Source organism: Leptidea sinapis, chromosome 10 (assembly GCF_905404315.1).
Source record: "Leptidea sinapis chromosome 10, ilLepSina1.1, whole genome shotgun sequence".
NCBI lineage: Eukaryota > Metazoa > Arthropoda > Insecta > Lepidoptera > Pieridae > Leptidea > Leptidea sinapis.
The window spans coordinates 6,119,576-6,146,794 of NC_066274.1; the positions used below are offsets into that span (position 1 = coordinate 6,119,576).

The window sequence follows — 27,219 nt, forward strand, 5'->3', positions numbered from 1 at the left end:
CATCATAAATGTTAAGTCACAGTAATCCAGTATTGTCACTAGATAGGACACATTTTAAATCATACTCGCACACTACTGGCGTGAAGCCGAAAACGGTAGACATAAACCTTCTTTATTTTTTTTAAATAAAAGTCATTATAGATATATTTTTTTATATAATAACTAAAAAATGCTCGCATAATGCCATTATTTTATTTACGGTATGTGTGGATTGATGCGTCTACTGCACTGTACTTTAAGTAAGCACTCTTATTAATTTACATTTATTTGACTTACTAAGGTATTTAAGTAAGGCATTTAGTAATTGACGTTTGAGTATTTTGTTGCATCACTTTGCATATATTGTTATTCAAATAATTTGTTAATTTAATTCAAAATAAGAACCTGTAACACCATTTCTGTTTTGAAAAGAGCAACCTCAGAGTTTCTTGCTCGTTCTTCTCTAAGAAAATCTGTATTCCGAGCGAGCTATATGAAAAATTTACATATTTCAAGTGTAATACAATTTACCTACGAAGTAAAATAGTTTTTATTTGATTTGAACCTGTCACTGGTGTTACAGCCCCGTGCAAGACCCACTAATGAGAGAATTTTCCAGATTCGGCGCACTGGAGGCACCTCTGGAGCGGGGATCTGTCTCGCCTGGTACCTATTGTACTCGGACTTATGAGGAATGTCATCGGAAACCATGTCGCTTGCAAAGTCCTAACTATCCCGGAATGTATCCTAGGTACGTATCTAGATGAATTAATTAGACTTAAATAGTATCCTGTCTCAATTATTAAATTACTTTTTAGATTGGTTCTTTGGAAAAAAAATTTATTACTCGAGATCCATATGCATTACCAAAAAATGTTTTAGGGGGGCTAAGATTCACAAGACTTGAGACAGTATTTAAATCCGTAATATTTAGTTTTAGTTTAGTTTCACTGAAGTAAATTAGATTCCAATTATAAACCCAATTTATCTTAAAACTAATAATATATTTATTTGTAAATAAGCTAGGAATGGACCGAAGCGAAGTTATATACATTACCGATTCATATCGTCTTATTTTAGGTAAAATAATGTTGTTTTCCGAAAAGTTAAGTATATATTTTATTTTTATTAAGACAGGAAAATAACTTTCTTACTGTTTGTTTCTTATCTGTGCTTTGGCAGCTTCGGTTCAAATGAAACGTCGAAGTGTTTAGTTGTAAGTTCTTGTTAGGTTTTTGGAATACAATTAAAATTTATATCAAAGTATAATATTAGAAACGGTTCCAGCAATTTATACCAAATTTTGTGTTTAAATAGAACTTCGCTTTACGATTTCATATAAATATATAGTTGGTGTCCTTCCTAAAATAAAGTGATAAAAAAAAATAAACGTGATGCAACTTATAAAATAATTTTTGTCGCCCCATTTCGTAAATCATTGAAACACTTTCAATGTTGCTTTTGAATGTCACTATCAGATTTAACCTTACTCATAAGTTTGTGGTTAATTTGTATTACCTAAAAGATCACCTGATAACGGTCACTTTTCCAGAAATTATTTGGTGGTAATATTTAAAATTCCGTCTTTATTTACATACATCAATGTAAAAAGGTTTATCCTGAATTCAATCATATCATTTTAATCTATGTTGGTGCATGATTTCAAAGTAAATGCAATGCGAGGAGAACAACACAAAATGGTTTAAAATTTGTCGTGATTATTGCTACCTGACCAATCACAGTTTGTCGTAATCATTAACTGACCAATGAGCATCCAGAATCTGATATTGACTGAATTGTTTGTGAATATGGGTATAAGGAGTCATCGGTATTATATTAATACTGTTAAATATTCAATTAGTTATTATACGTAATGGTCTTGTGTGGTCCATGCGTCAACTCGTGAACGGGTGCTGCTTGTTGACGTGTCGACAAGGTGTCGACCTTTTACAGTTAATAAATCATTGTATTTGTTGGATGCAATTACTAATTATAACAGTAATCACGACCATCACGACCACAAACAATGAATTAAGCTCTAAGGGTTGATGCATCCGTTAATTTCTTATGTACCAATATTACAGCCATTGTAAAATACTCTATTTGGTTGAAAAGAGTGGTCGTTGAGTTTTTATTTTCGAACTCGCTCATTTTTTTACAAACTTAAGGTAAATTCAGTAATTTAAAAGAAATGTTTGTAGTGATGATTCGACAGCGCTTACATTAAGCCTAATTGAATAAATTGTATTTGGCTTTGACTTTGTATTTAACAATATGGCTCTTTGTAAATTATCATTCTGTTCTGTCTCAGCCATTCTTAAGCAGTTAATTGCACGCTTCCTTCAGATTGTGTCATTTAAGATGGTCTTGGGCTACTTCCATCAGTTCATCCCTTCAGTTTTCTTGCCGTCATACTACTGTCGCATATGGTCTGATTCAAGTCTCTTTGCGCCCCACAGAACCCATTCCGGGACCGTTTTGCCCCATGCCATGTTTCCGGACTATGTGTCCTAGCCACTGCCACTTCATCATTTCCACTCGGTCAAACGATTAACTCGGTAATTCTTAATTAGAAATACCAAACATTTGATATTACCACCTTTTCCCTATAATAAAGTTAACTAAATTGGAGAGTTTACCAAGACTAATTTAAATCTGCATCTAAGTTAAGGCATAGTTAAGTCAACTTAAAATCTCGCTAACTCGAATTAAACCTTGAGCTAAATCAGAGCGTTATGTCAGTGACTTGAAAACTCCAATTTGCGCCAGTAAAGTAAGAAGAGACATAACTTAACTTTGATAAAGTTAGAATGATATAATAACGTAGTAAGTATACACAGATACAAGTGGCAGTGTTGAAAGAAAATTTATTGGATTTGGCGTTAATTTGCAGAATTCTATAATTATTCAAATGCTTACAAGTGGGAGGGCTTTTTACACATGATGCCGGCTAGATTATGGGTACCCACATCAGTGCCTAATTCTGCTGTGTAGCAATGATGTGTAATCATTATTTTGCTTCGGTCTGAAGGGCGCCGTTGCTAGGAAAATACTGGGTAAATGAGACTTGACAACTTATGCCTCCAGGTGACGAGCGCAATTGTAGTGCTGCTCAGAATTTTTGGATATTTCAAGAATCCTGAGCACTGTATTGTAATGGGCAGTGCGTACGTTCTGCTTGTCTCGTCCCTTCGTGTCATAATAAATCCAAATGTTATGAGTTTTGAGTGTTTCAACAACTTTATGGTTGAGATCTATAGATCGTATTCAGACTTTGCCCAGACATTTCTGAAGTAAAGCTTAGCTGAGTCTAAGCTTGTCATCTTTGATTTCGTTTTTATAGTCATTTGACAGCTGAAATTATACTGAGGTTTGGCAAAGGCAATGCAAAATTCATGTTCGCGTTTTATCACACTCTGCTATGTTTTACATAAGTAAAGTCTAAAACATGTTTTAGAGATAACTTAAGTTCGAAGTTGGAGTTTATGCCTTCTAAAATTGACCATAATTTGTTGGTCATCGGGGTTAGATATGGTATAGACCCGTTGATTTTCGACTCTTAAGAAATCCGAAATCTTGACTGAACTCTGACCGGGTGTAGTCGAGTCTTGCTGAAAGTCCAATGTATATTTTATAATCATCTAAGACTCCTCCTTCTCCTTGCGCCGTATTCCTCATTGCTGAGGATCGTGATTTCTCTAAGGATTCAACTTTTTGACAATAGTTCGTCATCTGTGTCTGTCTTTGGCTAAGTGTAGTGCGCCATGAAGTCCGGTATCCAGAGATGTGCGAATTTGGTCAGACTATCTTTATAGGGCTGCGACCTCTGGGGCGTCGTCCGTCTACCGTCCCAGTAACCATAAGTTGTTCGAGGTTGTGGCCATCTTTTCTGGCCATATGTCCAAAGAACTCTAAGATTCTACGGAGGCAGATGGACGAGAGTCTGGTTTTTACAACTATAGTGTGAAGGATAGATTGGTTGGTGCGGAATGTTGTCCAACGGATTTGAAGCATCTTCCTCCACCACCACATCTCGAAGGCATCAATCAGATCTCTGTCGGCCTTCTTTAGTGTCCATGTCTCAGCTGAAGATGGACAAAATTAGACTGTTAACCTAAGACAGTCTTTTAGATAATTTATACGTCTAATAGAGTCTCTTTCTGTTAGACAACCGATAAAAATAGGCCCGTAATATTAGTGTAGTGTGCGTGACAAGCTACACTCGCGATTTGTATGACACTTTGCGTAAGTTTGCGTGAATTGCTCTGAACAGAGGTTAGTTATAAAAGTCATTTTTTTCGACGTTTTCACAGCTGTCATAGTTAATCTAGACGTATAAATTTTCACAATCATTCGGGCTACGTCGGTTACTTAGGTTCTCCTACGGAAAATCTTCACTTACTTTTCATAAAAATGTATCTTATACTCCAAGACACAAAAATTATGACTAACGCGGGAGATAGCCATTGTAGAGCTTATTTTTCTTGTTCTATTTGTCTACAGTTTTAACATTTTTTCTTCAGTGAAATAGATATTGTGATACAAGTATGGAAAGTAGGTTATTGCAAATGAGCTGTCATTAACGATTGCCGATAGCCACTGTTTTTAATATCACGAGCTTAGATTAATGATTGGTCTCCGCTGCGCCACAACTAGATACCACACAACCTAAGAACAATAGCTTTTTTATTTTGGCAACTATTAGATGCTTGTGTGCGTGGCATCTTGACACTCAATGGCATCTTTCAAATTTTGTAACATACGTTTCGTGTTATTTTACATAGAAATCAATAAAATAGAAAATACTTACTGATTATAAATGATACCAGCGTCTTTCTTATTTCTTATAGTTCTATTTTTACAAAGTTTTACTACTTCATTTTAGTTTCAATAATTAGCAAACTTTAACAGAATATGTGGCACGTCAACGTCACTCCTTGATCGAGACTGGCGCGAGTACGACCACTTGGGCGTAGTATAAGTTGCCCTTTGCGGTTACGCCTAACTACGCCTACGACTAAGTACAGCGGAGACCAACCCTTAATCTAAGATTATCACATACAAAATAATAATAATAATAGCCTTTATTTACAATCCTTAATTATGTACAATGATTCCTTACCTAACTGATCTAATCTAACCTATATTTATATTCTATTTTCATTTGTACCGGTAATTATTGGATGTCTTGCCTTTCAGCATAGGCCTCCCCCAAACTTTTCCATAGTGAGCGGTCTCTCGCTTTTCTCGACTAGGTTGCACCTGCTACTTTTTTCATGTCATTTTTCGACGTGACGTGAAAGACGTGGTTTGCCTTTTTTGCTTTTATGTTGTCTCGGATACCATTCTGTAATATTTTTTGACCATTTGTCTTTTTTGTTCCTGATCATGTGGCCTGTCCATTTCCATTAGATATAATATTTCATATCAATTATTTTTAACCGACTTCAAAAAAGGAGGAGGTTCTCAATTCGTCGGTATTCTTTTGTTATGTTTGTTACCTCAAAACTTTCGACTGGGTGAACCGATTTTGATAATTCTTTTTTTATTTGAAAGCTGGTGCTTTCCGAGTGGTCCAGATCTGACAATGGAATCCATGAGAAAACCATAAAAGTCTTAAATTTTGCTATACATACGTATAGCAAAGTGGATGATAAATTTACGAATAACTGAATATCGCGCTATCCGATTTCGATGATTCGTATTCGTAAGGTGAGAGTTTGGTTAGGTTCTGATTACGGAATCCATTACAAAGTAACAGAACACTGTCTGTAATCAAATTACAAAGCACTTACATTCATTGCTGCATTGAAATATTTAATATTTTTACAAATATTTAGACAAATTGTTAGTTAGTGTACTTAAAATTCACTAAAAATCATAAAACAAAAAAAATAACAATAAAACAACCGCCTTCAAAAACACTATTCCAAAACAATAGATATAATGTGCACTAAAAAGTATAAAAATAATTGCGTATTTTTATACAATCTAATTAATTAATCTAATTCTAGTTACGATTATTGTAATTTTTGGAGTCGGTGTCATCCAAGATAGGTTTGTTACAACATACATAGTTATAAGTGAGATGTGCTTGAGTCGTGAGGAGGCGAGAGCGGGTTGCAGCGGAAGGACACCGATTCCAAAATTTTTGTTTGTTCTCGTATGGATTGAGGTCGTATTCTGTCCTGTATTTTTATATTGAGCATACTTCTCTCCATGTTACATTTACCAGTTGAGGCCTCCTTTGCACAGGATGCCGGCTAGTTTATGGGTACCACAACGATACCTATTTCTACCATGAAGCAGTAATGTGTAAACATTACTGTGTTTCGGTCTGAAGGGCGCCGTAGCTAGTGAAATTAATGGGCAAATGAGACTTAAATCTTATGTCTCAAGGTGACGAGCGCAATTGTAGTGCCGCTCAGAATTTTTGGGTTTACCAAAAATCCTGAGTGGCATTGCATTGTAATGGGCAAGGCGTATCAATTTCCATCAGGTGAAAGCTCGTGTCGTCCCTTATTTTCATAAAAAAAAAGAATTTTATGCTGACAAGTTTCTAAATGTTTATTTGGTGAGGCTCTACGTTTGACAGCCGTAGGCCAAGCTGGGTGAAATGTATGTATTAAAAACTTTTCTTGAAAATTGGCAATTAAAAAATAATTTATTTTATGTTCCAGTATTTTTTCCATGCTATGTTTATTCTATTAAATACTCCCTATGGAGATATTTGTTGTACATACAAAATTACTTACGTTTAACTTTTACCTTTTTTATGAAAGAGGAGGACAAACGAGCGGACGATATAAAGTGTCGCATGAACGTACATATGAATTAAAAAACCGAAAACATATTGGTACATGGACAGTTAATTATATAACTTATGGTTAGTTAAATACTTCTTCAATCTGAGCTTAGCGAAGTAATTAGGTTGTTGTGTTAGTAATTAGAGTTGAGGCGGCGGCTGTAATTAGCGTCGAGGATAATGTATTTAAGGATGTAATTGAATACGCTGACATATACGAAGTAGGGATGACTTAGAAAAGTAAGCAGGCAGTTTAACTAAACAAAGTATTGAATGTCGCGTTTTAAACAGTATATTATACTGTCTTAATTAGGTACACCTTTTTAACTTTTTTTAATGGAAGAGGAAGGCAAGTTCGTGTGCGTCACCTGATTTTAAGTGATCACCACCTGCCACTTCCTCCTGCATTACTAGAGGAATTATAAATGCGTTGCTGGCTTTTAAAAAAGTGCCATACGTTTTGGTAATACCACGCAAGGTAGCTCATTCCAAAGTTTGCTTGTACGTGAAACAAAATCCTTGAATACCACACAGTAGATGAACGCTGGACATCCAGATGGTGATGATATACAAGCATGTCGTGCGAAAGTGGAATTCAGCGGCAGGAATCAATTCAAGCTCTTCGGACCACAGACCATGACAACAGCGGTAGATGACACACAATGAAACGACGTGAATGCAAAACTAATCTAGTCGTTCACAGTGCACTGAACCTTCGACAATTCGAGCAGCTCTGCGTAGCACGCGGTCTAATGGTTCGAGCTGATATTGGGGTATATCTAGACTATAGATGAGAAACTCCATTTGTTCGAAAATGTCGTTTTGCCCCAATCCGCAACCTTCGAAGTCGACGGAAAACACAAGTCCTTTCCGGCACTGGTCGAAGATATCCCGAGGGAGACTTGCATCGCTCGTTTATATGACGTCTCCAGTACTGTCATTTGCATAGCAATCCAATAGGAGACAAACAACTTACCGTTTATATGCAGAAGAAATAGTGCAATTTCCTACACAGGCTTGGGGAAATCCAGCGATCACGGGCTTGGGGTTTCGAGCAATATTCGTCGAAAATTAATTTTGATTTCAAACATCGAATGCAGCTTTTGATGTAGCGAGCTTTCGCCACGCGCTTGTAAGAAAGAAAATCATTTACTTATTTAATTAGGTCAAACTGACTTATGATTGTTAAAGATTTTACTACCGCTACAAAAAAGTTGAACTTTAATCAGCAACTCATTGCCACTCTTTTATTCAAAAGAGTGGCAGTGAGTTTGTATATGGTAGTGATTATATGGGATTAAGTATGATGGAATTAAAACTACCGAGACAATTACAAAACTTTGATCACTAAAAATAGACTCGGGCTAAGCATATGCTGCTTTGCATAACAAACAAATGGAGCAAAAGAGTTACGGTTACGATAAAACTGAAGTTACCAGAAAGCAATCACGACCAAAGATGTGATGGAAAGTATATATTATACGTCTGACTGGGGCCACATTCGACAAGGGGATATAACTCAATAGAGAAGGAGGAGTCCTATCAGGGTTGAGCATATCAAATAGGCAGTGGACACCTTGTTATCACCCTTAATAAATATAAGTTAATTTAGTAGTATTTAAGTTAATTTGGTTTACTTTGGTTCGGTTATTTTATAACCCAACATTAAACAACCTAATAAGATTTTTCCTAACGCTAGATACTAAATGTAATGTTCCACGTTTGCTCACGAGTGACAATGATTGTTAGCACATACTTAGTTCAGACTGGATGTCAATACACTACTCTAAATACATACGGTAAGCAATCTCTAGTTAGATATACAATGCCAACTTTGCTAGAAAACTAATGCACGCCCGTGAGTCCTATGCCAAATGGCACACCGAACTGAAGACATTTTATGAAAGGAGACGTATAAGTATTTTATTTTATAACTAAAAATAAGTTACTCATTATCAACGAGCCCTTGAGTTGTAACCTGAGCCGCGGGCGAGGGCGAAAATCAGTCGAGTGTCTAATAAAAAGTCAGAGAGTTTGGAAATGGGAATTGGCGCGTTTTATTCAATATATTTAATTTATATGAATAATTTTAATTCATAATTCATAATTTTCTCCCACGCTCCAAATGTTCGATGATTGATTACATATAGCCTACTTCAGAAATATAATTTTAGTGATAAAATGCATATATTTTAGTAAAAATATGGTGAATTATAAATAATAAGATAACAATAAATGATTTTTCGTCTTTATTAGTGACACATTTATTTTTTAAGAAAATTTAATGAATTTTCAGCGGCATAAAAACACTTTGTTGTTATAAAAAAAACTATAATTAATTTTATAAAGTTGAAGGTGAAATTTGCAGTTAGGTACTAATTTATCTTTATAGGGATAATTCTATTATGGTAGTGTGTAAGATTATTATTGACGTGTGTGTTACGTAAAGTTCAGTTTATGGCCCTGAATACGATGTAATAAGACTCACTTTACGATAAGTGTGTTGAAATAATTAATTAGTTGTTAGTATTTTTATTGTAATGGGAGGAAAATGTATGTTTTATCAGGATTATGGGTCTGCCGTGAAGCTGTAATGTGTAAGCATTATTGTGTTTCGATCAGAAGGGCGCCGTAGCTATTGAAATTACTGGGCAAATGAGACTTAACATCGTATGTCTCAAGGTTTTTTTTTAATGAAAATAATGGACGAGACGATTGGGACATTCAGCTGATGGTAATTGATACACCCTGCCCATCACAATGTAGTGCCGCTCAGGATTATTGAAAAACCCAAAAATTCTGAAAGGTACTACAACTGCGCTCGTCTCCTTGAGACATAAGTTCCCAAGTCTCATTTGCCCAGTAATTTCACTAACTACGGCACCCTTCAGACTGAAACACAGTAATGCTGACACATTACTGCTTCACGGTAGAAATAGGCACCGTTGTGGTACCCATAATCGAGCCAGCATCCAGAGCAAAGGAGCCTCCCATTGGTAAAGGTGACGAGGGCAATTTTAGTGCCGCTCAGAATTTTTGGGTTTCGGAAGTATCCTGAGCGGCACTGCATTCAAATAGGCAGGGCGTATCAATTGCCATCAGCTGAACATCCTGCTCGTCTCGTCCCTTATTGTCATAAAAAAAAGTGAGCCCCATAGAGGTCAATAACGACTGAAAAAATAAAAGAATACATGCTGGCAGTAAGCAAAGGCCTGTAGTCACACACTCATGTATATGTATGGCACCGTTTCTCAAAGGCAACGACACACATAAGAGCCCTTTTATCTTATAAGAAACAAGGGCGGTGGTTTCCTGTTAATGGGTCACGTATATTTCTCGTTTGCCCTAATAATTATGTTACGTAAGCCATTATATAATGGTATACGTACGTAAGATAAAACCTTTATAAAAAAAATAATCTCGACCGCATTAGAATAATTTGAACATAGACTTACAATATTCTAGCGTATAGACAAAGCATGCAAGAGAGAAGAAAATCTCTAATTTACTAAAACTTTTTCGGCCTTACAAATAAAATTGGCATATTGTTATAACTAAGCATAAACCATTAATATGTAAAATGTTTACAAACAGACACTTTGCTTATTAATGGTTTGTTCGGACGTATACCGCGTATATACGTTTCCCGCGTTTATTTGCATGGCAGCTTGTCATTCGGAAAACTTCAGAATTATCATTGTATTGACAGTGTTGTCAACGATATTGTAAACATTTTGCATTTTCTTTGTATATGCTTCGTTATAACTTTATACCAAGTTTATTTGTAAGGCCGAAATGACTTTAGTTACATAAAACTTAGCTGAGTGTGATAAAATGTTTGCAATGGCCTGTCTTAGCTTAAAAAAAATATCATTGGCTTAAACTGAGCATTATTTCAGCTGTCAAATGACTATAAAAACGCAATCAATGAGTATGCTAACTTACACTCCACCTTAGCTAAGTTACACTTAAGTAACATCTGAGTAAAGCCTAATGTGCCTATGCTGTAGATCTCATCCATACCACCTTTAAGGCCCGGTATCCACCAAAGCGGAGAGGAGTTTAGATGTATTTTGATAACCAATCAGATTTCGTTATTTACTCATCTCCTCTCCGCTTAGCTTTGGTGAAAATTAATCAAGCGGAGAGGAGAGGAGATGTCTTATCTAATATATAAAATTCTCGTGTCATGGTGTTAAACATTGAACTCCTCCGAAACAGCTTGACCGATCCTCATGAAATTTTGAGTGCATATTGGGTAGGTCTGAGAATCGGATATTTTTATTTTATTATTTTTTAAATTTGTTTGTTTATGAGTCAGCACTAAATAATACATACAATTTCAAATTTTCACCCATCTACGATCAACAGTTACTTTTGTATCGCGATCTTAATATCGGCAATACAACGTTTGATGCGTCAGCTAGTTTTTCTATAGATTTTTTTGCCGCGTCGAGCGATCAAGTGGCGCGGCAGAGACAGATGAATGTAGGTGGGCGACCGAGCGGCGCCTTATCCAGTATCTGTATCTCCTTCGATAGTTTAAATATTGAAGAATCAATTGTGTTTCTTCAATCTCTAATTCCTCTTGCTCAAGCAACTTAAAATATAACTTTTGTAGCGTCTTGACGTCTTCCTATCGTCACTCGACTGATTTTGAGCTCTCACAGCTCACATCTCCTCTCCACTTTGGTGGATATAACCTGGATATAAGCCAGCTTCGCGGCTTATCTCCTCTCGACTCCTCTCCTCTCCACTTTGGTGAATACCGAGCCTAAAACTCGGAAAAGCATCTCTTAACTTCTGGTGATGCGTATTTCATTTGATGGTTGTTCCCACCCCGTTTTCGTTATCCCCCTCTTGGATAAAAAAGACATCGCAAATAATGTATTACATTCAGTTCAAGTTTGAATGTTTAAAAAAAATATAGTAACAAGTTACTCGTATAACCTCACGCGTTGGTATAGGGACGCAACATAGCTTAATGTGGGCGTGACATCAGCCGGCACTCTTTAGTGTGCAAATTGTACCTTCTATTGACGATTTATAGTGATTGTACGTACCTGACGTCACTATGAAGTTGCTAATATCTTAATATATATAAATTACGTGTCACGTTGTTCGTCCGCGATGGACTCCCGAAACTAATGAACGGATTTTAATGGGGATTACTTCATGGAGATCAGATTAGTCCAACTTGAGAGATAAGATACTTTTTATTTCGATTTGGGACCCATAATTATTTTATTTTCAATATTTGTTTTGTATGGAAATATTTTCTATGAGAGAATTTATTAACGCACGATTTGACGGTTCCGCTGTGGAACAATTTCATTATAACAACAGGGAGCATTTTTTACGGCATAATTCTTGATGTTTTGAAATATTATTGGCAAATTCCTATAAAACAGTATATTTTTTTTATTATCTACAGAACAACGTCTGTCGGGTCAGCTAGTAGTATATATAATATAATACTGTCACCCGAATTAAGCATATATAGCCTGTGTTATGGGTTGCAAGACAACGATATATTTAATACAATATAAAGTATTATATATACAATATGGCGGTGAGATGAGGATACATCTCAATACGCGGGGCCTTACAGCCAATGTAAATACTCTATTTGATTAAAAAGAGTCGCCGAAGAAAGAGTTGAATTTCTTGTATGTTCTTCTCATGAGCTCTACTTTTTCCGAAATAGTAGGTTCAGTAGTTCATGTTACTTAAATATTCATTTTGCACTTTACTGATGTTAAAGAGATAAGAAAAATTATGTATGACGAAGTAAACGATGTTCTATCTGACATCGGATACTCGTTTAGCGCTATTTTTATTTTTACTTTATTTGACAAACCAACAATATTCATGTACAAATGTAAAAATATTAACAAGGAGACTTAAAACTAAAAGACACTTAGCAAAAACATCAATAAATGGCATGTTACCAGTGGGAGGCTCCTTTGCACTGGAAGCCGGCTAGATTATGGGTACCACAACGGCGCTTATTTCTGCCGTGAAGCAGTAATGTGTAAACATTACTGTGTTTCGGTCTGAAGGGCGCCGTAGCTAGTGAAATAACTGGGCAAATGAGACTCAACATGTTATGTCTCAAGCAGACGAGTGCAATTGTAGTACCGCTCAGAATTATTTAGATTTTCAAGAATCCTGAGCGGTACTGCTCTCTGTAATATTTTTAGTGATTAATTGAATAAGGTTTATTTGATTCTGACTTTGACTTTGGAATGGAGTTTGGAGTACAATTTTATTTTTGAGTAGAACTTGTTTTAAATGACATGAAGATTTTATTTTTATGCGAAACTTTGTGTAATTCAACAGGAACGTCACCTGCTACTGGAGTTTGCGGCAAAAGGATATCCCGACATGCAAACACGCCATGATATCTGTCAGGCAAGAACATTCACACAAAATGCAGATCAAACGATCCATATCTATGGCTAGGTGAGTTATCACTGCTATCGTATCAAGTAAAGTAATGTATATATTTATTCATGACAACGCTAACATTATAAACTCTACCAACTAAGCCAACCGTCCAAATGCCGAACTATCCGAAAATTTTGATACTTTTTGTTCAACTCTCGGGTTGTGGCTCCATCTACAGGATCTACTTTACAGTTGAACTGCTCAACGCCAATTAATTAACTTTTTCATGTCGCACTTCAAAGAAGTGAGGGATATCACTTTAAAAAAATAACAAATTATTTACAATAAACATACTTAAACATACAATAACACATATGGATGTTTATATACATCCATGACTTAAAACATGACGGAATCAAACATTAAATAATTTGAAAGCACTGCTGTGTTTCGGCATGAAACAATGAATATTCAAATCAATCAACCTAAGCTTTACTCAGTAAACAAAGCAATCACATAGTCTCGGAATAATAGAATTATTTAATAAGATAGATATTCTTTTCAACTGGAAAACTATTATATATATGATGACGACCTGTATATCCGAGTGGTTAGCGATCCTACCTACTAAGCTAGAGGTCCCGGGATCCTACCTACTAAGCTATATTTATGCAAACATTTATATGATGAATATGAATGTTTGTTTCCGAGTCATGGATGTTTATATGTATGTATGTATGTTTAAGTAAGTATATTGTATTAAATATATTGTTGGCTTGCAACCCATAACACAGGCTATATGCCTAATTGGGGCAAGATAATTTGTGTAAAAGTGTGTCAATATTACTATAATTATGATGGGCAAGGAGGGTCACATGGTCAGGACTCAGGATCTTCGTGATTGTCCATCGTTGTCGGCGTTTGAACACTACAGCAAGTAAGTCACAGTCTTAAAAACACATGGTTTAATATTCCGCAAGAAACGTTTCAATTCACAGCTATATAGGTTCCGAAATAAGAACGTAGTGTTCCCGGCATGCGCGTGCGACACAACCGTCTCGCTCGATAGTTAGTCCCTGACTGAATGCTCGGCGCCCCCTCTCACCCGCACTCGCACCGCACGCCGATTACAGTCGAGAAAAGAAGCATTACGTACCTGCTTCGTGGCTCAACGTTCTTAACTACGACATTTATGTTATTGGCTTCGTCAAAGCTAGTCTTTTACGGCCTAATTGGAAGTTACGTGTTTGATCTAAGATAAATAATATTATTTGCTGCTCAGAATTCAATCAGAATACACTTTTCTCTTTTTGATGTGAGACCTTTATCACATAACCTTAAATTTTTCCGTCAATCTATCGCATATTGCATGTTGTTTTACACTGTTTGTTTTTCTAATAAGCTGCGGAGTTGGTGTGAAGTTGAATCATTCATTTCAACAACTACTTTCAAGTCAGGATAGCTGAGTAGAGTATTAAAAATAAGCATATAGGTTTCATAAAACCACACAATTGCTTTTAATGTGAAACTTTTGTTACATTATCTCAAACTTTTTCGTCTGTGTGTTGCATGTCGCGTGACGGTCGGGCGGCGCCTATAGTTCGCAGCAGCTGACCGTGTAGTATATAGACTATTACTCATTTGTGCCATTGCTCTACGCTAGTTTGTTTGTTTTTGTCAGTGTTTAATATAAATATTATTCCAAAAGTTTTTAGTTAAATTTCTATAATGTGAAAAATAGTTTCACTTTTACCGTGGTTTCATAAAACCACACAATCCTTTTTTTATGATTATCTAAATTTAACAGGATCTTAGTTAATTATTGAGTTAGTATTAAGTTACCGCTTCCATGCTTCGACTGCTGTTTCCAAATTATCCTTCGCTCTGAGCCGCTCAGACGGCGGGGAATTTAATAAAGATTTATCCCTCTTAATCTTTAAGAATTAGTACCATTGGTTATACCATAAAATTTGGAATGCAGCGTCCACCCTCAGACAACGACCGATCTCGGGCTATTTACATAATAAGTTTTATTGCAACGAAATTTTATATAAAAAAAAGAAGTAGCAAACTGAGTTACTTGCGCCCGCCCCTTCTTCTCAGGTCTGGGGCAAAATTGGAGTGATAGTGTATGACGTTCAATAAATGATTTCAAGTCATATTTGAATTTGAATTAGTGTAATGATAAGAAGTGTTTACAGTTTGAACAAGACCGGCCGTGCTGTACGCGCGTGGAGAGAGTGCACCGGAGAGCGAGACCGCTTGATCGTGTACGACGGGGGCTCCACCGACGACCCGGTGCTGGTGGAATACTGCGGAGGAGACTGGATGCCTGCCGTCACTTCCCGCGGCCCCGAGATGCTGGTGGCTTTCCACTCCTCGCCCTTCAGTGCACCACCTCGCGCCTCCCCCCCACACGCACCCCTCAGGGGCTTCGAACTCGACGTGGACGTCATCTTCGCTGACTCTGATTCGCTGGATTATGCCAGGTAAATTACATCTTAAGGCGAAGGGTTAACAAAAAAAATGCAAACAAGGTGTCTTAAAATAAGTTTTATGGTGAAAATACAGCATTTGGAGCTATAAAGACTATTTAATCCTATTACACATTCCCTTAAGGGTTATTTGTGGGATTTCAATGCTTGCTGTTGGTCGTACACTTAACACTCCATAGCTATTTAGAACTACATTTTATTTGTAGATAAATAAGATTTTTCACGGCAAAACGCACGTGTATTGTATGAAACTCAGAATAGTTATTCTTGTGCTTTTACTTTTTCTGCAGGTACATTTATTATATTACAGTTGATAATCTACTAAACCCCAATAATTGCATATTAGGGAATTGCAAAATTTACTATCCATGCGTCATTCGAACGGTTATCTAAGTTGGTAAGAGTGTTCGGATGGAACCCGAGAGAGAGAATCCCGCATCGTTCATAAATTTGGTTACTTTTTTTTTGTATAATTAATCCTAGAAGTGAGGGATATAAAATAACAGATTATTTATCTATATGTTTCAAGTTTCGAACACAACTTCGAAAGGAAAATATCAGTTGCCATTAGCACAATAGATATTGCAGTACGTGTTACGAGCGCAATATGGAATTGTGTTATATCGAGTGAACTAATCGTGGCGAGGGATTAAGTTCTCTCCATTACACAAATAAATAGCTTTAACCGCATCGTCTATGTTTCATGTTCGACTAGAATTATGAACTCGATATGACATAATAGTAACGGAATAGAAATACGTAAATAGCGACGTTTTAACATTGTTCAGTAGCGGACATTATTGAGTTACGGACTATTTCAAACACGAGTGGTCGAGTATGTTTTCTCACTATTTTTATGCTTGTGTAAAAGAGACAAAATACTCGATCGCAAGCATTTCGTTTTAAGACACCGTTTATAGATCGGAGGCTCCTTTGCACAGGAAGCCGGCTAGATTATGGGCATCACAATGACGCCTATTTCTGCCGTGAAATGTTTACACATTACTGTTTCTGCCGTACAATGTTTACACATTACTGTGTTTCGGTCTGATGGGCACCGTAGCTAGTGAAATTACTGGAGAAATGAGACTTAACATCTTATGTCTCAAGGTGACGATTCGGTGACGACGCAATTTCAGAATTTTTGGTTTTTTCAAGAATTCTAAGCGGCTCAGCATTGTAATGGGCAGGGCGTATCAATTACCATCAGCTGAACGTCCTGCTCATCTCATCCCTTATTGCCATAAAAAAAACTATTACACACGCAAAATTCCACCATCGGAAATTACGACGTCACAATGCGAAAATCCACCCGCATCACGTTGACGGCTGCAAACCACTGAGGGATCTTCAAGAATGGGGCATACTCCCTTAAAGACCGGCAACGTATCTCTTGACCCCTGGTGTTGCGGATGTCCTTGGGTAGCTGCCTCACCACATTCCATTACGTAAATCTCTTGCCCGTTAGCCATTTTGGTTATTTGCGATATCCCATCTTTAGTGTTGCTACAATAGTTTTTTATTAAATTTGTTTAAGTATTTCTAATAGAAACTATTTAAAATCATTTCAATATGAGCTAAAATTATTTCAGCTCACAATGCCTTTACTACAAAATTTTACTTTTTTATCGGGGTACTTGTATAGAGATGTTTAACTCAGTAAAGCTTAATAGCTTCTCAAAATTCATCATACTACCTTTGCGTTTTTTTTTCTCTCCATTATGCGTTTTCCTCAGTATAAAAACATTAATTTTATGAAAGATACAGATATGTATATAAATTATTACAGCAACGAGAAACGAGTAACCAGTACTCTCCTAATATAAATTTAAGTCATCAATCATAAAAAAATACGGTTCGAACAATTTTTATGTAAAAACAAATGACAGTCATAACAAAATGCTACTGCCAAAGTGTTCGATTTTCGAATACCATAATTGATTTTTTATAATAAATTTAATATTAGAAATAACTAGTTCAGTTAGTTTTTTTTAAGAAAATAAGGGACGAGACGAGCAGGAAGTCCAGCTGATGGTGATTGATATGCCCTGCTCATTACAATGCAGTGCCGCTCAGGATTCTTGAAAAACCCAAAAATTCTGAGCTCCTCACGTTGAAGCGTAAGATGTTAAGCCTCATTTGCCCAGTAATTTCACTAGCTACGGCGCCCTTCGGACTGAAACAGTAATGTTTGCACATTACTGCTTCACGGCAGAAATAGGCGCCGCAAAAATACTATACTAGTATTACGCACATAGCATAAACGCAGAATGTATTTATTGAGGAAGCTTACATTTTTGTTTAGAGAGGCTCGTCGGTGTGAGTTCCACGTGAAAGCATCTTCATCAGCCGAAGAGTCGAATGTCACCAGTTCTATGTCAACACGAGGACGTCGAGGTCGCATCCGCGCGCCCACACACACGCTTCCACCAAATACAACCTGCACGTGGACCTTCCACGGCCGCCCTGGTTTGTTCTAATAATATAGAATAGAATTATATTTATTATTAACTAGCCGTTCCCGCCCGCTTCGCTGGTCGAATTTTAATAAAAAGGAACGTTAGAATTCGAAAAATAGTAACCATAAACCATCTAGGTTAAATTTCGCATCGAATGGTGGTAGTTTCATGTCGATGGGATCAGTGGTTTAGGCGTGAAAGAGCCTCAAACAAACACCATTTTCTTATATATATAGATATAGAGAAGATGTAGATACCATAGGGAGTGATAATAACATATTGCTTCAACACTTGGTTAAGTAAGGTGAAGCTACATCAGTTCGTAAAAGTGCTTTGACACCGGGAGAAGTCCTAAATAGGGAACTCCAAGTCCATCTTTGAAACCGTATAAAAACTTCGCCAACTTAATATAACTACTATACAATTTTAGGTGGCCTGCGCATAACCAGTCAAAAACCATGCATCATTATCTTTCCTCTATCTATCTACTTTAGTAATCCTTCTTTGTTAAGGAAGCTTATATATTTCTTGTATTTGCTCATTGAGTCCTAGTATCTAGTATTTTATTGTAAAATTTAAATCCAAGACCTATGAAGAAGCCCTTAAACCTGGTTAACTTTTTACGAGGCATGTACAGTTTATTCTTTCTTCCTGCTTTGAATTAATTCAATGTCCAAATCAAAGTCGTTTATTTTTTTAAATGGATTCATGGATTCATTGATTGATTTTTTTTAAAGTTAATCAAAAGTTTTGGAAACAAATGGCGTGACAAGGAACGGCGAAAGATTCTACTGCAAATCCCAGTTACTTTTTCTGAGCGCTCTTTAAAATCACAACATTACATAAATAATTGCTTAAGACAATCATAATCTGGTCGCTTTTTATTTTTTAGGACTTTTTATTTTAAAATCAGATGAATCTTTTCGAATATTACCTTCTTACAAACATTATACTATAGTCTTAAATGAATACGTCCCTGTTGTGTAAATAAATGATAACAACTGAACTATCAAATATATTATGCATTTATGACTTTCTTTTTTCTGTTTATTTTAGTAGTAGACTTTTATTTTTGTCAAGCGTGAAGTAATTCGTGGTGTTTGCATTTAGGTGATCTCGTCTGGATCTACTTCTCAAGCTTCACACATTACTCATTGGTGGAGAACAGAAGAGTGGAAAGTGGAGAGCGCGAAGATGAACTATTGCCACGACCGGGAGAGCTTCCTCAGTCAGGATCAATATCTCTAGCGCGGTTACCAGGGGGCCCAGTTTCAGGGGGAGCATGTGCTGTAGAGCTTAGGATATGGGATGGGGGTGGGTCAGGCGCATTGCTTGGGCGCTACTGTGACGCCACACCATCACTTTGTGCTCGAGCTGCTCTCACTAACGCCACAAGAACCCCTCGTCCCTGTTCTCCTCCAGACGGTTACGTCTCTGCAGCCTCACTCCTGTCAATCGCAGCTACTTCTCTACCAGGAACTGCCACGCATCCTTTAGCCTTCTCTTTATATTACGAATTCGTTGATGCAAAACTCGAAGGAGTAGCATTACCGATATCAGAGACAAGGGTTAGGACGGAACCTCCAGAGTGTACCAGAAGACTAACGATTCCGGGACCATTCTCATCTCCAAGAAATGCTCTGTGGTTTGGAAGAGGTGGAGCAAAAAGGTTGCGCTGCGTGTATAGAATACAAGCAGATAACGCCCATATAGACCTCAGTTTGCTCGCTGCCGCTTTTGGTCGAGATCCGCACTGTGTGACCCGGGTCGACCCGGTTACGGGAAGACCAACGTGCTCATCCGAGGCTACCGATGGACCTGTTCCCCGCCCCAGTGATCTTCCTCCGGATTTCGATAACGTAGACGATGAAGTGCCTTCACATCTCCCTCATCTTCGAATTTACGAAACTCCTTGGCCCGGATACAGAGTAAGTGTTAGTTAAATTTTTTTATTGCATTCCGTTTCTTTTACGTAAAAATTCATCAATAATATTAACAACAAGGGAATTTGTTAAGCCCTAATTCCGTGAACATGTCAGTAATTGAAGTATATTCACAATATACTAATAATTATTTTTGCAATTAATGCAAAATCTACTTGATTTTTTTTAGCTTATGATACAGATATCATAATCAATTACTTCTGACTCTGATTTTCACTTTATAATATATTATGTCAGAAGACTCACAGTACAGGCTTTGCAACCATATCTTTTTGAAGATTTGGTTAAAGATCATTTACAGCCCGTAGCAGTTTTCTATTGTTTGTTGATTTATATAAATCATATAATAATCATATTTTGGTATTAATTCTTCAGTCTAAATATCTGCTTTTGATGCTTGTCAATCTTGTGCATAATTTAATTAAATTTTACATGCTTCAGGCTCTTCCATAGAGTCTGGTAACTTTAGACCATTTCTGAGTTTTAAGTAATGTAATTATTTTTTTAAATCTAGAGCTGAAAAGAACTCAAATTTTCTGATACGATCACTGTTCAATGATTCTTTTTATGCCCTAAATAATTTAATATTTTTGCTAGTGATATGTTAAATCTTTCTAGGATTAGGTTATGAGTCATTGCCAAATTAATCATAAAATTATTTCAACTTCAACTAAGATAATTATTTCAACAGCTCCTGTTTGCGTTGATAGACCTATTCCAGTAAAGTTTAGCACAGTGAGTATTTAAAATAGATCGAAAAATAGAAGTTGATGATAATTTTGGTATCTTAGTTGCGTCTGTGCATATACATGACATGCTAAGGATCCTGATATAGTTTTGTAATACAGGTGCCATTGGCATGTATATGTGACAACAGCAGCACGCCACTGAGCTTGACGTCCGGGGGACCAGCACTGGAACTGGAACTTGTGGCTGGGTCATTGAGCGCTGTTGAGGACCACCGTCATATCTACTTCCGTGGGGAGTGGCACACAGTGGGGGGGCCCATCGATTGTGCAGCCCGGCGTCGTATGATGCCACCCGGAGGACATGCGCATCTCTACTATCCTTATAGGTAATATGTCTGGAAAACTGTGTTAACTTTTAGGTGGTATATACACGAGCCAGTTAACTAAAATCACATCAAATCAATGTCTTATGAATGTCAGTGTTATACATTAACGAATTAGATTTTTTTATAGAAAAGGAGGACTAACGAGCGTATGAATCACCTGATGTTAACTGATCACCGCCGTCAACATTCTGTTGGTACACGAAAGCCACAGACTTTAAGAAAGGTGTACGCGCTTTATTGAAGATAATGTTGTATCGTCCTGGAAACACCGCACATTCGCACCATATTGTACGTGGAAGAAAATTTCTTGAAAACCGCACTGTAGAGGAATGTCACACATCCAGATGGTCGGGATGATATCGTTATTTATGTCTTGTCGTTCGAAAATTGAACAAGGCGGCAGGAATCAGGTCAAACAGTTCTTCCGAGCACTCTGAGTGATGAATGCGGTAGAAGACACACAATGAAGAGAGGTCTCTATGCATCGCAGAGTTATCAAGCCGTTAATGAAGCTCTGGAGTCCCAATAATCCGATCAGCTCTGCGTTGCGAGATTATATATATTGTTACCGGGAGGTCTGCTTGATGTGTTTTTTTATTATTATTATTTCCTTTAAAGTTAAAGTTATTATATATTTTATTTTATGAAATGCTCACATAATGCCTCTATTTATTTACGGTATGTGTGGATTGATGCATCTACTATACTCAATAACTTTTGTGTTTATAAGTATTAATTTACTTTTTTTGACTTACTCATGTAAGCCTTAAAGTTTTTAACATTTGAGTATTTTTGTTGCGTCACTTTGCAAATATTGTAATTGAAATAATTTGTAAAACAACTAAAATGTAAATCTTGACTTAAAAGAGTGGCAATGAGTTTCTTGCTACTTCTTCTCATTAGCTCAACCCTTTACGAAGCTTAAGCGGTAAATTCAATAAGAAACAATATTTTTAAATTTTTTTTGACATTCATAAGTGTCATTTCTGTGACCTACATGAATAAAGTGTTTTTGAATTTGAATTTGAATACTGCTTCGAGAAATATGTAATACTTAATGCGAATAAGAATAAGAATAGTTATAATTGAGTAAATATTTGAGTAATTAAAGGATTATATTTATCAATTAATCTAAAACGTTGGGCGTCTTAACAACAATGAATACAACATGGATAAAAATCCAAATAGGGAATACCTTTTAATTATTTGATTGTGTACACAATGTCAGTGACAATTCGTGAACAATTAATAGCTAAGATGTTGCAGTTTTGACGTTCAATAAGTGATTTTAAATCCTGTTATGAATACTAATATTTGAATCGGGATTTGCAAACAGTTTGAACAAAATCTCGGAATGTGGAGAAGCGCCTTTCCTGCTAACAGCGCGTGGAAACCGGTCTGTGTTTCTGAGAGTTTGGGGCGAAGAATTGACAGCAGCAACCCTAAGCGCCGAGACTGTGGTCTGCCACACCACCAACAGGCTGCTTGTCTACGAAGCACACACCACACGGTAAGAGAAACATATAAGAAAGTATCACTGATACCTGATTCATTATCTTCGAGTTTCTATGAAATTACTTGGACACCAGGATTGTGGAGTATTCTGTACAATTAAAACAATGATTAGAACTTTAAAACAAATAATTCCAATGTCTGCCACTAGTCTAAACATTTGTGTGTATGTCCTACTATAGCTTCATTAATGTACATATGTTTTTTGCATTTCTATTATAGGAGAAAAAAATGTGAATAAAATTAGTTTTAGATAAGTTCAACATTTGATAAGCTTTTGTCATGTACCTATTTTGTGTCTTTTCGAAAACGTCTAGAACTGCAGTTTGAACACTTTCAAATTAAGCAATTTCTAAGATGCATATAATAGGCACATATCATCAGCATATATTACAGATTTGCACGACGCTAACAACACTATAATAAGCATCAGTTGGCACCACTTACGTCACATTAGCCTCTTCGCCAAATATCGCTTATCATCGTTTTTAGTGATCGATTATAATGGTAGTTTCTAAGTCATATGCTGATTGGACCCCTACTCCGCACTCCTGCATGACTTGAAGCAACACACCGTGATCTAAGGTATCACACCACATTAACTTTTTCTACATTGGCACTGATAATATATTTCGGTATATATTTAGTATATTCATATTGGCTACCACTAATCATAGATTTTATATTTCTAAAAAAATATAAGGTAGAATTAAGTTACCTTTAATTTATTTGGATCCAACTAGTTAAAACACTAATATTTATTAAATTGGCCAAAACTGGACAAATCTTCTCATTTTTACATTTTACCCTTATATTGTCTAAATCAGGAGATTTTTTATTGTACAGTATATTTATTATTTTATTAATATGTATGTATCACTATATATGTATCACACATTACAAGTATTGGTGACTCATTTTTGAGTTCAATCAAGAATTCTGAGCGATACTCCATCATAATGGGCACGATGTCTAAGTGATACCATAAGGTGAACAACCTTTTTAACACAGATTATTCGCACAACTTAACCTATATTAACGCATAGGATAGTTTTTACCGCCCCGACAAAGTTGCAGGCACCAGTTAGTAGGAATATCTCCTAAAGTGTGAGGATATGTGTGTAGGTTGCTGAAGGCGATATGTCCGGGTGGAGAGGAGGGGCGCACGGTACACGTGTACACGGAGGAGTGGTGGCGTCGAGGTGCAAGTCGGGGTGGAGGTTTGCTCGTGGTATGGGCAGCACGCGAGGCCGGCGCCGCTCGCTTTTCTTGGATGGAAGTCTGGCGCGCAGCCGCCGCGGGCCAGAACCACACAGGCTGCGGACGAGACTGTCTATCGCTGGCGGCTTGCATGCCACCTGCACTCTGGTGCAACGGGGAGGTGGACTGCCCCGGTGGTGCTGACGAAGCGGGTGCTTGCGGCGCGGGAGCCCGTATACTCGCCATGCTCGGAGCTCCCGCCGCAGCTGGAGCGGCTGGTGCAGTCGTCGCCGTTGCAATGGTAGCCTTCCTCGCAGCCGTAGTACTCCGCAAGCGGCGCACCCGTCGCGACAAACACTTGCTCGGCGCCCTTTCCGCAGGTCGTCGCTTTACAGAAGAACTTCTCTACGACTCCCGCGCTTCATCCGTCGCGTCCTCCTGACGACGCGAGCGCTCCGTCGAGTACATTCACGTGGACCGAGAGACCACAGTGTGACGGAGCGCCACCCCTTACTCACACATGTGTGGGAGCGAGATAAAACTATATTCCAGTTTCGTGATAGACATTGCACTCAAAGTTGCCAATATCTAAGTTCACTGCCGACTTACGTGTATATCGATTATTTAATAGATTTATTCAGAGAAGCACGTGATGACCGGTGTTATGTTGTGATACAGAATACAAAATAATGATAAATATAAAAGAATGGGTAGTCAGTGTATATACACTGTAAAATGTATTATAATATAATTATTATCGTAATTATATAGAGCAGTATGTCCCTGGAGGAAAATGTAAAATAACGTAAAGTAGTAATAGTACTTATGATATTATAGTCTATAGACCACATAAGCAATATAATTACTGAGCCATTTTTGTTGACTGTTGTTAAAAACTAAAATTGACAGCCCTAACCAAAAATGATTGTACTATAAGATAGCAATTACGGAACTCATAATTTATATTATTTGTTCTAAAAAATAATTAACATTTAGTGTTTTCTAGGAAGTTTGTAACATATAAAATCACAGACTTTAATTGATCACGCACAGTCTCCTCCAGTAAGGTAACATATAGGGCTGTCAACAATGAAATAATTTGTTTATAGATAATTGTTTGGTTGTACTAACATCATTTTCTAAATCCTATACTATCAAAGCTAGAATTCCTTTTCGGTAAATTCCATTTTGGGAATTTATACAGTACATGTAAACTATATGAAAGATAAGTGAATGAAGTCACCGTATTCGGTGTTCGTAGTGTTAGTTATAAAACTTCGAGGCTCAAAGGCCTGGCAGGAGTATAGAGGTACGTTATCTCATTATATGGGACAAAAGATTATTTAAACTGTTTTAAGGCTACGGTATTACCTATTACTTTAGTAACTTTTTTTTACCCGCAACCTTTTCTGTTTTTTCAAACAGGGTCAGTTTCGGAAATAAATTATAAATGAAAGGTAATGATTGGTTTTTACTAAAATATCTATTATATCTATCTAGATATCTACAACTAAATCTGTTTGTCTATTGACAAAGGCCTCTTCCAATTTCATCTCACTTGAGCATGTTTTTCTTACCCTCTTGGTCATTATTCCAGAAGACGTACACAATACATTATTAGTTGTGTATATTGTCTCCTTTGGGACGATATGAAGACGGTGGAACAAGAAACCTGATCATGAATAACGTATTAAGAACCCTTTTGAAATACGTTAATTTAAGATAAATTACTATCATCTTCTGTTCCCATTTTCTGTTTAGGTCTTCGGGGATTTGTTATTCTAATATCTGTGATGAGTTCTCCATTTATTTTTACTATAAAGAGTGTTCCCGTACAGTGCCACTTTTGATTTTGGCATTTGTGACATTTGTTTTTGTTTTCTCTGATTTACCATATTCGCTATGTGTCGTCCTTGGCGATCAAAATACTTAGTTTTGCTGATCCCGGCGCTTTTCCAACTTGATTGTGGACTGAAAAATCACCATCGTTAGACCCTACCATCCAAAATGGCTCTTTAAATTTGTGAAGTCAATTCTGCATTGGAAAAATTTGCCCGCATTTTCAGTTTCGTTAGTTCTGTTAGTCACCATTAATCAAAAATTCTACTGTTTTATTATACTACCGATGATCGATTTTATTTGTTTTTTCAAAATCGAATCCTTTGAATACTTTTTGTTATCAGTTAAAGTTCCAGCACCGCTTTGGAAAGAAATGGCTCTCTGAGTGAGAAGAAATGGCGAAATATACTGTTCCTGTATATTTTCTTATAATTCCATATTTAAATCCGAATTGTAGAATGTAGTTTTTAAATTCACGACGATTTTGTAGAAGAAGAAGCAAAACTATTCAATCTTGCTGTGTCAATAGTGAGTCTATAACATAATGTGTGAATATATTAGGCACATTCAAAGTTACTTTTCTGATTACAAAGTCATTGCTACGCATTTTGTAATTGGCTACTTGACGGTTGTTACAATAAAATATGAAATAATTATGTATAATATGTTATCTTATAACAAAAATAATTGTAAAACATTTCTTTAGCAAAACTGTAAATTGCAAGTATTTTAAATGTGTTCAAAACATTTACGTTTTTTTACATAAGTTTTACATTTTTTATCTGTTGACGAAAGCAACTTAAATGCGACGACCATCTTGTTCGTTGTGCGTGACGTCACATTATATTAAACATCTCTTGTTTATCTTTTCTTAGTTAATACCGTGTACATGAGTATTTTGTTGTTTCATATAATATGACGTCATCAATCTAATTATCACGTGACTGACATCATTATTAATTATGAAAAATAATATTACCTATATTAAAATAACACTTATTCGCTGAAAAAATGAATGTGAGTTGGTTTTAAATAAAAAATTGTAATTTTTAAGACATTTTTGAAAGACAGTCAAGTAGCCAATTATTTTTGTTTATTTGAGACTTTTTCAACCCATTGATGACGTAACGTAGAACTGCACTGCTCCTGCTGAGGCATTAGTGTTCTATTGTTATTGTTTTATATAATTTATTGCTTATATTGACTGTATGATGGTTGGCTCCGATGATCTATCCCGTCCCTCGATTTCACTTCGTTCTCGGTATCGCTAATTATAGGTCATAATAGATCGAATTTATGAAATGACTGTTGTTTTATTTTTTGAATATCATTAATAAATGAAACCCGTTTTTATTCAATGAAATAAGTGATAAGAATACCAAGACGTTCAATTAACGGTAAGTAATACGTTATGTACAATATCGTTGTAATAGTAGCTGTGCTTGTCAGGATTTTTGAAAATCAAAAATTCTTAACACTTTTAAATAAAACACTTTAAAAGGATTAAAACGCGTGTAATTGT

The 27,219-nt window shown here is 36.5% G+C and overlaps 1 protein-coding gene across 1 annotated transcript in view; it reads left to right on the forward strand.

Annotated features, from left to right (window-relative positions):
- The window catches only part of LOC126966405 (uncharacterized), a 29,677-nt gene extending 2,678 nt beyond the window's left edge, over positions 1 to 26,999 (forward strand). The window contains exons 2-9 of the mRNA XM_050810415.1: positions 599 to 730; positions 13,127 to 13,249; positions 15,376 to 15,663; positions 17,975 to 18,138; positions 19,239 to 20,056; positions 20,920 to 21,146; positions 22,483 to 22,656; positions 23,784 to 26,999. Of these exons, the coding sequence (XP_050666372.1) occupies positions 599 to 730; positions 13,127 to 13,249; positions 15,376 to 15,663; positions 17,975 to 18,138; positions 19,239 to 20,056; positions 20,920 to 21,146; positions 22,483 to 22,656; positions 23,784 to 24,300 (2,443 nt within the window). The 3' untranslated portion in view covers positions 24,301 to 26,999. The remainder of the gene's footprint in view (positions 1 to 598; positions 731 to 13,126; positions 13,250 to 15,375; positions 15,664 to 17,974; positions 18,139 to 19,238; positions 20,057 to 20,919; positions 21,147 to 22,482; positions 22,657 to 23,783) is intronic.
- Positions 27,000 to 27,219: the final 220 nt, after the last annotated feature.